This window comes from Protopterus annectens, chromosome 2.part2 (assembly GCF_019279795.1).
Source record: "Protopterus annectens isolate FY-2018-M chromosome 2.part2, PAN1.0, whole genome shotgun sequence".
Taxonomy (NCBI): domain Eukaryota; kingdom Metazoa; phylum Chordata; order Ceratodontiformes; family Protopteridae; genus Protopterus; species Protopterus annectens.
This window is the reverse complement of record NC_056730.1, coordinates 1,127,405,467-1,127,418,957: the sequence shown is the minus strand read 5'-3', so window position 1 is coordinate 1,127,418,957 and position 13,491 is coordinate 1,127,405,467. Positions and strand designations below refer to the sequence as shown.

General features: G+C 36.5%; 1 protein-coding gene across 1 annotated transcript in view; it reads right to left on the bottom strand.

Moving 5' to 3' along the window:
* Nucleotides 1–5,744: 5,744 nt before the first annotated feature.
* The window catches only part of MAMDC2 (MAM domain containing 2), a 1,373,080-nt gene continuing 1,365,333 nt past the window's right edge, over nucleotides 5,745–13,491 (bottom strand). The window contains exon 14 of the mRNA XM_044064367.1: nucleotides 5,745–6,200. Within this exon, the coding sequence (XP_043920302.1) occupies nucleotides 6,139–6,200 (62 nt within the window). The 3' untranslated portion in view covers nucleotides 5,745–6,138. The remainder of the gene's footprint in view (nucleotides 6,201–13,491) is intronic.

Genomic DNA, 13,491 nt, shown 5'->3' with positions numbered 1-13,491 from the left:
ATGAAGAGTAACAACTGTAAACTTTATGTGTTTGCAGAAAGAAAAGTTTGGTTTCCCACTGTCTATGCGGCAGTAATATGCATGCTACAGATTTAAAGCTGTAAAACACTCTGATCTCTGTACTGGTTTCCCTTTAAGTTGCAGTACATCATTGAAGGTAAAACATTGTGTATTACAAATAATTACAATCTGGTCTCTAGTTATAACTATTTACTAATGTATTCTCAAAATGGTTTCAAGAAAGTTGCTTCACTCTCATTGTAAATTTCTTGAATCCTTTTTTCAAAGATATGAAGAAATTGGTTATTTCTGCACTGTCTGATACTGTTTCTGCATTTCATTTATGCTTTGGGTAAATCTGTTTGGCCTAGTGTAGAGACCATCTTAGATTAAGTGGTGATTGATCTAAGTCAGATTTGGAGTAATTAGTGCAGGTCCTAAATAGTTTAGTTATTAAACTCACAAAATTACTTACCTTACCTTTTGCTATGTTGTAGTCATGTAGTGTAACTGTAGTCAGTGTGTACTCCGACATAAAATAAATCCTCTCTCCACGATCTCGCTCCTTCCTTCAGCTTTACCAGAACTATAAAAAACGACTGAACGGTGTTTTCGCGCATGCGCATACCAGCGGAAAGACGCTGGTATGAAAAAACGTGAAAAAAACGAAAGTTGGTGCATGCGCAGAACAGCAAAAGTACGCGGACGTGTAAACACACGGAAAAAAGGTTAAATTAGAATTAAATTTAAATTTAAGGGTCGCAGGCCGCATGGAAGAGCTCTGAGGGCTGCATGCGGCCCGCGGGCCGCGGGTTGGACACTCCTGATCTAAATGTATGTGTTTAGTTTGTCTGTGCACTCAAGTAAGCTGTTTTGTATAAGTATTTGCATTAAGTGATGTTCTTTGACATATCATTATGGGGCAAAAGGTGGGCAGATAGTGGAAATAAGAAAAGAAGGCATTCTTTAGATGTGTGAGGAAGAAAGCAAGGATGGTATTATCCAAGAAAGGAAAGTGGTTTGGGGGAGCAAAGAAGCTAGGGAAAGGGAAGTGATTTTGAATGAATTATTCACATCAGTATTTAAAGAAATGGGGGAGATTCCTAGTATGGGAGGGGAAGTGGGAATAGCTAGTAACAAATGGAGAGGTGGAACTACAGTGCCAGGAATTCTATAAAAAGAGATCAAAGCACTATGGAATATAAAAGCAGAAGGGTCAGGTAAACTGCCACCTAAGATATCTGTGCAGCTAGTGCAGGGGGAACAGCTTCTCACCCAGCTGTTTAATGGGTTCTTATAGGAACAGGTATTTCAAAATGACTATAGGAGTACAACAGTGGTGGCCCTCTACAAGGAATGGTTCACCAGCTCCCCCCATAGTTTTCAACCAATCAGGGACACTTAAAATTGAAGTACTACTAATCTGAGACATTGACAGAATAAGAGAATGTGAATATACATTTTCTGAAGTAAAAGACTTCTATAAATTTAATTTTCCCCATTATTTATCAACAGTAATTCGTCATCTTTCGCAAAACATCATCAGTTTTAGGAGGGATTAAGACGGATAAAGCTAAAATTTCAGTCAAAATCAGGGATGTCACTAAAAATCAGTGACAGTTGAGAGGTATGGGTCCTCCAGTGAACTATAGTTAAGTTAGTCTGTTCTGTGTGAGTGTACTGACAGGATCCTGATGGGAAGCCTAAGAAGCTATCCAAAGAGACAACAGCCTCTGCTAAAGCACACAATATGGGTGTCAAGAGTAACTTGATCCACTACTATGACAGTCTTATGGTGAAATTGAGAAATAGATGGACATATGGATTTGAGTCAGTCACTCAAAAGAGGTTGCTGGAGTGACTGAGGGTTAGTACAAAGTTTGCAGGCTCAACAGAGTTACTTGGGTGAAAGAATGATAAATGTGATTGAAAGGGGATAGCTGTCAAAGTTGAAGGCAGTAAGTAATGAATAGTAAGGCTCAATCACAGAAACTGCATTCTTCAGTGCTTTTGTGTCAGGTTAACACTGAGGATGGCGACAGGAAACAACTGTCTGCAGACAATACCAAATGTTGAGAAAAGTATCATCTTCACCTTTCCATATCATTAGAGTTCTGTTTTTTTTAGTCAGGATAACTGTATTCCATATGATCTTAAACAGATTCTTCAAAGATAACAAATGCTGTTTACATTTTAATTGTACATGCATGCATTTTTGTTTAGTGGGCCGTAGTAATCTGAGTTATTATCATGGCTAAAACACTCGTCTCTCACTTCTAGATGTAAACATGCTTATGCCTTCTTGGCCCATGAATTTATATTAGGTGCTTCACAATGTTTTCCTATATCCAGAAAGAATGACATACATAAACTAGCAATCTTCCAAACTGCCCAAAGGTATGTGTGTGTGTGTGTGTGTGTATCTTCTTAAGTGTGTGCATGCATTTGTCCTGCAGCAGACTGGCATCTTGTCTGGGACTAGTTGCTCTTTAGTGCATTTACTGATTGCCAAGGACAGGCTGTGGCATTCCTGCTACTGGAACCAGATACAGCAAGTGTCAGGGAATGAATGAATGAATAATACTCAAGTGCAAAGTTAGGTGTTAGTATTACACTGCATGATACATTTTGTTTCTTAAACATTACTAACAGGCAATTTATATTGGTGCACATGTAAAATGGGCAAGCAAAATAACATCTTTATACAAACTATACAGATCTGTAACAAGTGTATTTAACCCCCACTCTTTCTGACCCGTGATAAATGGCCCACTGGTTTAGACTGACTCCATGGAGTACAGGGGTAAAGCCATGAATATGACCCAAATGACCATGGATCAACCAGCAGTCTGGATGATGCAGCAGCGAGAATGGGAAGTAGGGAGCAACTGACTAATATCACGTCACCCATCTGAGGGTAGGGGAAGCAACCCTACCTGTAGCACTTCTGATTCCTGGCAGAAGATGGGTAGACTGCATTAGGTCGCAGTGTCGAGCGACATCTTGGTGGCTATTAAGTAGTGCTCATGATGTAGCTTTGGTACTACATAAGCAGAGATGTGTATGCAATAAGGGGCTACAAATGCAGTCCCTACTTTGGTTGCTTGCTGGACAGTCTGCAGAAGGAAGATATTAGGCTGCATCAAAAAAAATCCCTTTCAAAGTGATGAGTATTATATGATATGATAGAATACAATACTCTACCAAGGGGCTAACCTGTCTTTCCCATCAACCAAGTTTAGAAGAAACATTTTAATTTCTGGTGCTCTATCCCAACTAGGGTAAATCCATTCCTGAAAGAAAAGCCAGATGCTTCAGCCTAGCAGGAAAGTGGGCTCCCAATGAGTGCAAGTAGACAGTCAGTACAACCTTGTAGGACAAAAATATAATACAAAAAAGAAAAAAAAAAACCTCAAGTGGTTCCCCAGCTTTCACAGTGCTACTATAAAATTAAAAAATAAATAAATCTGGGGTAACTAATACCTTTGTAAGTAAAGAAAATGAATATGCCTTTATCATTGTCACCAAAATTAATTCCAGTAGCATAATGCACTTGTTTAAAAAATTAAAAATCTAATTCAAACTGCATGCTTACAAACCAGAAACTATAGATTTACTGAATATAGCAGATGCAGGCACTGTGTTTTAGAGCACACTGCACAAATTTTAACAAATGGTTAGTAGGGAAGGTGAAGGAGTATAAAGTCATATGTTAATAAAGATGTAAACATGCAGGCTGAAAACTGTAGCCCTACAAATGCAAAGAAGCACCTGTAGTAATGCAAACGTACTGTATATTGAGTGATCAACAATGCATACAATTTATTTGAAAGGAAAGCGTTGACACACACATATTCAATGGCTGCAGAAGACGACAATTTATGGATAATATGGAGGATTATGATGGTGTTTCCAGTCATAACATTTAGTTACAACCACAGAAACCCAATCGTAAATCTTTATAGCACATGGAATTTCAGCTGATCCTATATAATGCAAGTTAGAGAGAAAACGTGTAGGAACAGTTAGTGCTGTCACATAGACAGTGGTCAGAAGTGAAACTTTAAAAGCTGTTAGATACTTAACTCTGCCATACTCTTGTGTATTACATTGGCAGTGAGAAATTTATTAAGTGTATTACAGTTTTCAGTTGTTAAAGGATTTATTAAAATGTTTTCTGGTGGCAGCTATGAACTGTTATGATTGGTTATCATGGCAGAGTAGTGTATAACTTGCTTATACTTCTGCCAATTTTGGAATGTAATTACCTCATTCCAAGTATTGTGAAATTCAATCACTATATTAGTAAAAATACCACTCAATTGGTAGCTTCCTATTATTCTATAATAGACCTTGTAAAACAAGCAGTAATACCATATAATCATTACCTATACATGTTTTTCACTGCAGTAGCGTTGTCGCCTCACAGTAAGACGTTGTCCTGTTCGATTCTCAGCTAGAGCGTCTTCTGCGTGGAGACATGCGTGGATGGGCATACCTTCGTTGAAGGCTGTGCTCAGGGCTGGCAACTCGGCACGTAAAAATCCACTGCCAATCATTAGCGGACCAGAGTTCTGCTGTGGCGACCCCTAACCGGGAAAAGCCGAAAGACACAACAACATTACCTATACGTTTTAATTATGTAGTCAGTCTTTGTTAACTGTGTAATACTTATTAGTCACAGATACAATTTTCATGGAAGATCTAGGAGCTTAATTTCTTATTATTGTGAACTGTCACAATCTGAAGATCTGTTTGGCATTTCCTTTGTAGACATCCAGGCCAAAATCCCAGAAGTGTGTTTAACCACATCTGCGGACGAATGCAAACAGGGCATTGAATATGTACATATCTGGTGTACTGAACAAAGTCTCAAGCTAAATGCAAAAAAGTGCAGCATAGTAGCATTCAACAAAAAGCTGCTGCCACCTCATATGTTATAAATGGTACTTCTCTTCAGGCAGATACAGTCATGAGATACCCAGTACTTATGCAGACCTCTTTCATCCAATCAGCATGTTTTCATCACAGTTAGGAAATTCTTCTATATTGCTCCCTTAATTTCTAAGGGAACATCTTCAAGATCCAAATATGTCATGTCACCACTGTACGCTTCCCTAATCAGACCCATCATCATTTACAATGCTCCTTTGGTATGTACAAATCTGAACATATCAATTAGCTATGACTGCAGAAACCTAATCATAATTCTTTATAGTACATAGAACTTCAGCTGCTTCTGTACAATACTAGTTACCAATAAAAAGATAGTAATGATGTAAATATATACTGAGTGATGATCAAAATACACATTTTTAAAAGAAAACTGACAATACATACATCTTTTTCAAGCCAGCAGAATGACTGGAAAGGTTCCAACAGTTTTAACCAAGAACATTGCATGTCTTACATTTTTCAGCTGTCCTGACAAATGAGCACAGCTTTCATTATACTTACTAGCCTACTGGCTGCTCTTAAGTGACAAAAGAGTCTCACTTTTTGAGAAAAGATAAACTCAGTCCTATTTGTCCTCACCAGTATTCTCACCCATATATATGTATATCATACTCTCGCGCACACACACACACACACACACACACATATATATATATATATATATATATATATACATACACACACACACACACACACACACACACACAGATGAGATTTAGAGGTACTTTAATTTATGCAAAATAAATGCAGAAAAAAAATATTAACACAATTCTTTGGATTTTTTCATATTTTTACTTTCATGTAAAAAGTTTTACAAATTGTTTTTCTTATCGTTACTTTAATATAACAAAATATGTGCAAAAATTAGCATGCAGGTAGGTACAATAAGAAACTAGAAGCCCTGAGTCAGAGTTTCCATTGTTATTTATGTCACGAACGATGCCTGGAGTTGTACTTTCTTAACTGACTAGTGACAAATTCAAGGTGGACCATTATTAAATATAGTTCTGCAGCTTCTGACAAAAATGACGGCTCCATTGTACCTTCTCATTTACTAGTGACAAGTTCAAGATGTCTTTTTATTAAATACAGTTGTGCAGCTTCTGAGTAATGACAGCTCCAGGGACATCTTTTAAGGTTGTCAATCCTGTCCGAATGCATCCTCAGTTTTAATATTCAGTTTTAATATTCAATTTCATTCAGATCTTCTAAAATTCTTGAAGAATAACGAGTAATTTCTAATTCTGAAAAAAAGGAGAGTAGAGTCAAGTTGTTTCCATGTACATTTCAATGCACTTCTGTACATTACAGTTGGTACAGTATATACACACAACTATGATTTGTAATGGGGATTGTAAACAGGTGCTGCTGTTTTTCTCTTTCTCCCTTCTCTCTTTCTTGTTCAGTTTTAAGAAATGTATGCAACGCAATGAAAAAAACCTGGTTAAAAGAGCATGGCAAAATAAAAATTAATGTGCTTTTTCTCATTCTTGCATGAACAACTGGATAAAGGATCTTAGATTGATTTAGTAACAAGTTTTAAGAGTAAGCAAGTAAATGAAAAAGAATATTGAATATTATGAGGCTTTTTTCTAGCAAATACATGTATGTTCAATAGCAATTCTGTAGCTAGTCTTCATGTTTTCATGGAAACAATCTGAGAGAGAGAAAGTGGCGGCCTGGCTCTTGTGTCTCTATGGAGACAGTCTGATAAAGAGAAACTGGCTACAGGCTGTTGGAGAGTGACTGGCTGAAGGAAAAAAAAAATAAGATAAACTGACTAGGACATGATGTTCTCTGAAAGTATTCAGGGATTTTCCCAGCTGGAAGCACTATAAAGAAAAGACAAACCCAATTAGCACTTACTAGAAGCATAGGCTGCACCATGCATCTTAGCATGTTTAATCTTTCTTTTAGGTTAACGCAAGTCTGTAACTCTGGCTGTCAGTTTGGGAGTTTTGTTCCTATTAGGAGGCAAAAATTCAGTATTTGAAGATATGCATAATTTTGTGTGTTATTAATAGATTTTAGGGGGGTATTGGGGTGTTTTTTTTTTTTTTTTGTTTAAGGGCTTTCAATAAAACACAAAGTTTTGTAAGAAGTGATATAGGCTCAAATGGATATGACAAGAAACAGCTGTATAAAAGTTCAACCTGTCAAATAGTGCATGCATGTAATACAAAAACTAGACATTTAACAAAAAAGGTGTTAGACATAAAAGGTGGAAATAATAACTTTTTAAAGCAATGATGCTTTCTGTAATGTCTTTAAATGCCAATGGCTCTCAGATAAATACAAAAAAGAAAGAGTAGTGAACTATATTCAAAATGCAGAGTGCAAATAACTATGTTACAGGAGATACACTTAGAAAGAACTGAACATGTGCATTTGATAACGAAAGTTGTTCAGGATGGTTATTTAGCAGAACACCTAGGACAAAGGAAGAGAGGAGTACTTATATTAACTGCAAGAGGAGCTCCAATAGTGATAGAAGAAGATAAAAAAAGATAATAATGTCAGATTTGTAGTGCTAAGGGGCTACTGGCAAGGGAGGAGGATTACAATGGCATGTATTTATTTTCCACCTAAAACTGCTATAATGGAGCTTAAGAAAATTCTGGGAGAAATAATCAGTTTTCAGCAAGGAATACTACTTGTAGGTGGGGACTGGAATTTGATTCGCAAAAGTGAAGATGTGTCTGCAGGGTCCAGAAGGGAAAGTGTAACAAAAGAGGGTAGATTTTAGAAGAAATTTATGAAAATATTTGGCATGGAAGACGTAAGCTCAGTACCAGAGTTTGGAATGAATTTATATATTATTCCCCAAGATATGAAAACTGGGCTAGGCTAGACAGAATTTCCATTTCACAGGAACATGTGCATGTAATTGAATGTCTTGATATGCACCCAATAACTATTTCAGATAATGCACAAATAACTAAAATAAGGGTAATGAAATAAAAATAAGACACTGGCACTTTCCCATCTATCTGTTGAAAAGAGAGGAATTTATGGAATGGGTAGTGGAGGTTATTCAGGAGCTATTAGAGAAGATAGAAATTTCTTATAAAAATATAGCTAGGGAGTACTGTAAAATAAGGTGGAGTTTAAAAATAGGGTGAAATTGGATTGGAGGTGAAAATTAAAGGGGGCATGGTCCTCTCTGATAATTTCTGCTTAAACAGAGGAACCAGGCAGGGGTGTCCTCTTTCCCCTTTGTTATTTGGAATATAAGTAGAACCATTGGCAAAGGAAATAAGGGACTCAGAAATTCAAAGATATACTTGGTATGGCAGTCAGGAAAAGCTGGCTCTATTTGTAGATGATATTATTTTACACCTGACAAAACCAGAGAGAGAGATTATAGTGTTGTGAAACATTGTAAGACAGTTTCAAATCTTTTCAGGACACAAAATTAATGAAGCTAAAACAAAGGCAATAGCGGTAAATTATGTACCCCCACATGAATTAGTTTAGCAATATCCATATTTATGGGGACATGATAACATGAAGTATTTAGAAGTATGGATTAAAATTATTATGGTGTGGTAGCTAAGGATAGGTGGGAAGAGACTAAACAAAAGATAATCCAAAAACAGAGAGAATAAGAGTTTTGTTATATGGATATGGATAGTAAGATACAAGGAGTCAAAATATTTTTAGTCCCTTTAGTCTTACACAGGTCAGGCATATTTTATCAACTATCGGAAAAGTTGTGGATAGCAATTAATAAAGAGCTGAAGGACTTTATCTGGGAGGGGAAGATGGCAGAAGTCAAATGGGATAAGCTTATTTTTCCAGTAGAACAAGGCGGAATGGGATTACCCAATTTGAAGGAATATTTCAGAGCTACAGAGTTAAGGCTCCTATACATAGCACAAGCAGAAAACATTCATTCAAAGTAGGAAGGGATGATGTTGATACAGGGGGAAAGCTCAAGGAAACAAGGCGAGACTGGGATTTTGGATGGAGGCCTTTAAGGAGGATAACAATAATTATATGGAATATTATATCCATAAAGTAGAATAAAGTATTCTAAGAACTAAGCCAACACAGGAAAGGAGAAAGGAGATTCTGCCAACAGGGAGGACTACAATTAGGGATATAGACAATAGGCAAGAAGGGGCTGGAATTTATTGGAGAAAACTGGCAAAGGAACCAAGGTATTGGGAGCAAATATTTAGACAGGGAAAGGTAAAGGTAATAGAATGGGAAGAGGCCAATAATTTATTTGGACTGGTTAAAGATTTTTCCCTATCAAGGATTGATATCACAGTCTAGACAAAGAGAAAGAAATGGGGGGGGGGGGGTCCTAATGAAAGACCATCACTGGTAGAGTGTTTAGTAAAATCCAGAACAGAAGCTACCATTAAAAAAGAATGATTAGTATAGCATATAAAATATTGCATAACTATAACGATCAATCAGAGGAGGTTAGAACGGAATGGGGAGAGAGATTAGATAAGCAATTCACAAAGAAACAATGGGAGGATATATGTATGTCTCCCAAATATGCAACAAAATCTAGAAGATTTAGGATTTTTGCTTGGAAATGTTTGCATATATATTTTTATATTCCAATTAGTCTCCAATGAAATTTTCCTCAGGTAGATAGCAAATGTTGGAGATATGACAGGGAAGAAAGAGGTACATGGGAACATATTTTCTGGGAGTGCGGTGGGTTGGAGGAAGGATTCCCTGCAGGATACACTGTTGGAGATGCTGGGTAGGTGGATTGGTGTGACAAGGGAGATGATTTTTCTGAGCTAAGATGTGACACCCGTGCACTGGGCCTAGCAATCAAGGAGCCTCAATCCCCACCACTAACACCAGTGAGGGGCACCCATATAGGGAAAGGATAATAAATACACACACAGTAAAATACAATTTCCCTTAAGAGCAAACAGAGATCACAGTCAGTCTGGGGCTGGTTTCTCCCTTTCTCTCCAGGTCCCGAATAAGACTCCCCACTGGCACAGCTATAGGGTCCAGATCTCAGCCTAGTGGGCAAGCTAAAACCTCCAGCACCCTCTCTGTCCAACCAGCGCTTCGTGTCCCTGCCCAAATAGCTGACATGCACATACTTTGAGATAAGAGTTTATACAACCACACAGACACTCTTGGGGAAGGCTGGCACGGGTTCTCCAGCTGTGCCCCTTTTACCCAGACTAAACAGAAATCACTGCCACCACCCAGCTAATATTTATCGGCTACTCAAAGGCCTTTATGAAGGGTGTCCAATTATTACTGTGCAATATTATTATCCAAATGGTAAGTGCAACCAAACAGTCTAGACATATTTGGAGTGACTTGGTACAGTATCACTATATACATGCAATGTACTCAGAGCTTAAATTATCTCTGCACAAAACAGCCACAGCTGAAAGGTTTAAAAATATTTAATAATAAATAATAAAAAAAAGACAATACTTCTTACTGCACAGTGCTAGTCAAGAGTTCAGAGTTCAAAGAGAAATACTTAAAATAATAAAGTAGAAAAGGCCTGACATCACAGAAAAACGCTTAGCTAGGAATTAGGAAGATTAGACTATTTCTAAGAGAAAACACAGTTCTAAATAACTTACATATAGAAACAGGCAGTGCTGGTGATGTTGGATGTTCAAAAGACAAAATGCGCTGAGCTCTCCGATTCTCTCTCTTTAAATTGATAACACAGGGCTGCTTCACATGACATAATTCTTCACACTTCTCTGGTGTTCCCAGGCTAACAGAAACTACATTTGCAGTCTTTATACCTGGTCAGAAACCAGAGCAATAAAGGACATTTATACATGCAAATTGTAGCCATTAACTCTGGCCTCAAAACAATAGGCAGAATTCCTTCATCCACACATAATGGCTCCGAATTTTGACATCAAAGACCGTCATAAAATGCTTGACTTAGCTTTCTTACAGAAGAGTGCACTGTTGTTACATTTTTGCAGTTCAATATCCAATGCAGTCTTTTCACATTTAAGAGAATAAGCCTGTGGCTTACATTAATATTTACAAATGACAGAATTATCTACAAAATTCTATCTGGCTAGGCTGGCAGCCTTCACCTATTTTCACATATGATACAGAATTGGAATTGCCTTGACATGGTAAGGCCTTGCTGTGTCTAATTATGCTGACTGCCAAAAAAGCAATTACTACAAAATGGAAATTAAAATCTAAGCCAACTATACTAGAAGTAGTGAATATAGTAACAGAGATAAAACAACTGGAATTGAGATCTTTAGAAAAGGGTAGGAGCAAACTACATAGGAAAAATGGAATTGTGGGAACAATACATACAGGGGAGCAATGAGGTTTAAAAGAAGGAAGGACTTACATGAACTATGTTATGTTCGACTGAAAATGATTGGGTAGATTATAAGTGATGTATAATGTTTGCAACTGGGAGTGTGTCAGTATGGTTTGTGATGCAAAATGCTTGCAACTATGATTGTGTCGGAGTGGTTTGTTTTCATTTATATAAATATATGATTGCTTATGTGGTAAGTGGTGGTTTAATAAAGATGTTTCCAGTTTAAAAAAGGGGGTAGGAATTGAATAATTGATGCAATGTTGCTTAGGTTATATGATATATAGCAATATATGTAAAGTAGAATGTTTGTTGATGCTAATTTGTTAATACATAATGGGCATGGCTTGTGCCAATAGCTACGCCAACCTGGCATTGGTACAATGGGAACACAATACTCTACTCCAAGGCAATGATTTTAGTGATACAATTTTATGGTATGTACGTTTTGTAGATGATGCCTTCCTCTTATGGGGATGTACAGCAGAAAGATTAGAACAATTTATTGATTATCTTCATATGTCTACCAACTTCCTAAGGTTCACTTTTAAGTACTCTAATGAGAGAATAGAGTTTTTAGATGTAAAAGTTAGTAAGATACAACCTGGGAGATTAACTACAGACCTGTACAGAAAACCTAGCAGAAAGAATTCCATCCTACATATATCAAGTATGCACCCTAGACATGTGAGTAAGAATGCTCTGAAAGGGCAGTTCTTGAGAATGAGTGGGATACATAACACAGATGATGGGTTAAATGTAGCAGTCTCTACACTGAGGAAAGATTTCATGGATAGGGGCTATAATCAAACTGAGATAAATGAAAGTGTCAGTCATATGTATGAAGTGCGTAATAGTAGTGACAAACCCTATTTTTTCCATTCAACAGAAGGTGGCCCTAGTAATTCTAGGGTTAATAATGATATAATTAGATTTCCAGTATCATACTCCAGTGACATAATTTATTTTGTAACATTTTTGAAAAAAAAACTGGAATATATTAACATCGATAACTGAATTAGACAATGTAACTGATACAGTACCACATTTCTCATTTATTAATAGAAAGTCACTTAAGAGGCAGCTTTGTTATAAGTCCTTAGGAACGACCAGCTAGAAATGCTCTAACAGAGTAGGCACTTTCCCCTGCAGAAATTGTACAGCCTGTAAGTACATATAGTCAGGCTCTTCTTTTTCACACATAAGTCAGAAATTTAAAGTTGAGGCTGACTTCTATGCAGATTGTAAAATGCAGAATGTGGTCTATTTTAGTTTTTGTAAATATTGTGATGCTTTTTATATCGGGAAGACAAATATATGCCTTAAAGATAGAATCCTGGAACAATTGAGGGACATTGTAAAAAATAAGGAAACTAGTGCACTGGCTAAGCATGTACAAGAAAAAGGGATGCACCATGTTTTTAACTTTTTTTGTATTAGAGATTTTATCAGAAAGCTTGAGAGGTGGAGATATTAAGAACAGGACAGAGGAGATTGAACAGAAGTGGATTATGAAACTGCAGGCTGATAAACCCCCTGGAATTAATGGTATGGTATCACTTAAACCTTTTTTGAAAGCCAGACCATTGAAACATTAATTATGTATCAAATGTTTTTTGTACTACTATGTATTATTTATACATTTTTACTAATAGTTGTACATTTTTAAATATTTTTAGCTTTTAAGTAATTAAAGTTTTTAGATAAATGCACTTTCTAATTTAATTAGTACATTCGCCACTGTGATAGGCTGTCTTTTAATTTAAATTTGGCTGTTCAGTAGTATGATTTAAGTCTGAAGGAGCGATCAGTTTGGATCGTGAAAGCGCAAACTTCTCATTAAATTTTTTCTTTCTTCAGTCGTGGTTTGTTCGTTATTTTTCGCTTTGAGGTGAATACCGAGCGTTTTACCCAGTATCTGTGCCTTTTTCATTACGTTTAAATTTGTTAATACAGTTTGATTACTTTTGTATAAATATAAAATTGCTTATGTCACAAAATAATCAATAAAGTTGTGTTAAAAAAGAGATATTTACAATTACATAAAGTGAATAAAATAACTATCACAGTTAAAAGAACTCATAGAAAAACTTGAAATATATACAGCTGCATTTGAGATGGAAAAATACAAAGTTTATAAAAGTAGAGAAAATGCATCAATAAAAATATTACAAGTAGGAGAAACACATGAAAAAATATAACTAGCAAGTACTGCATAAGGTGAGCCT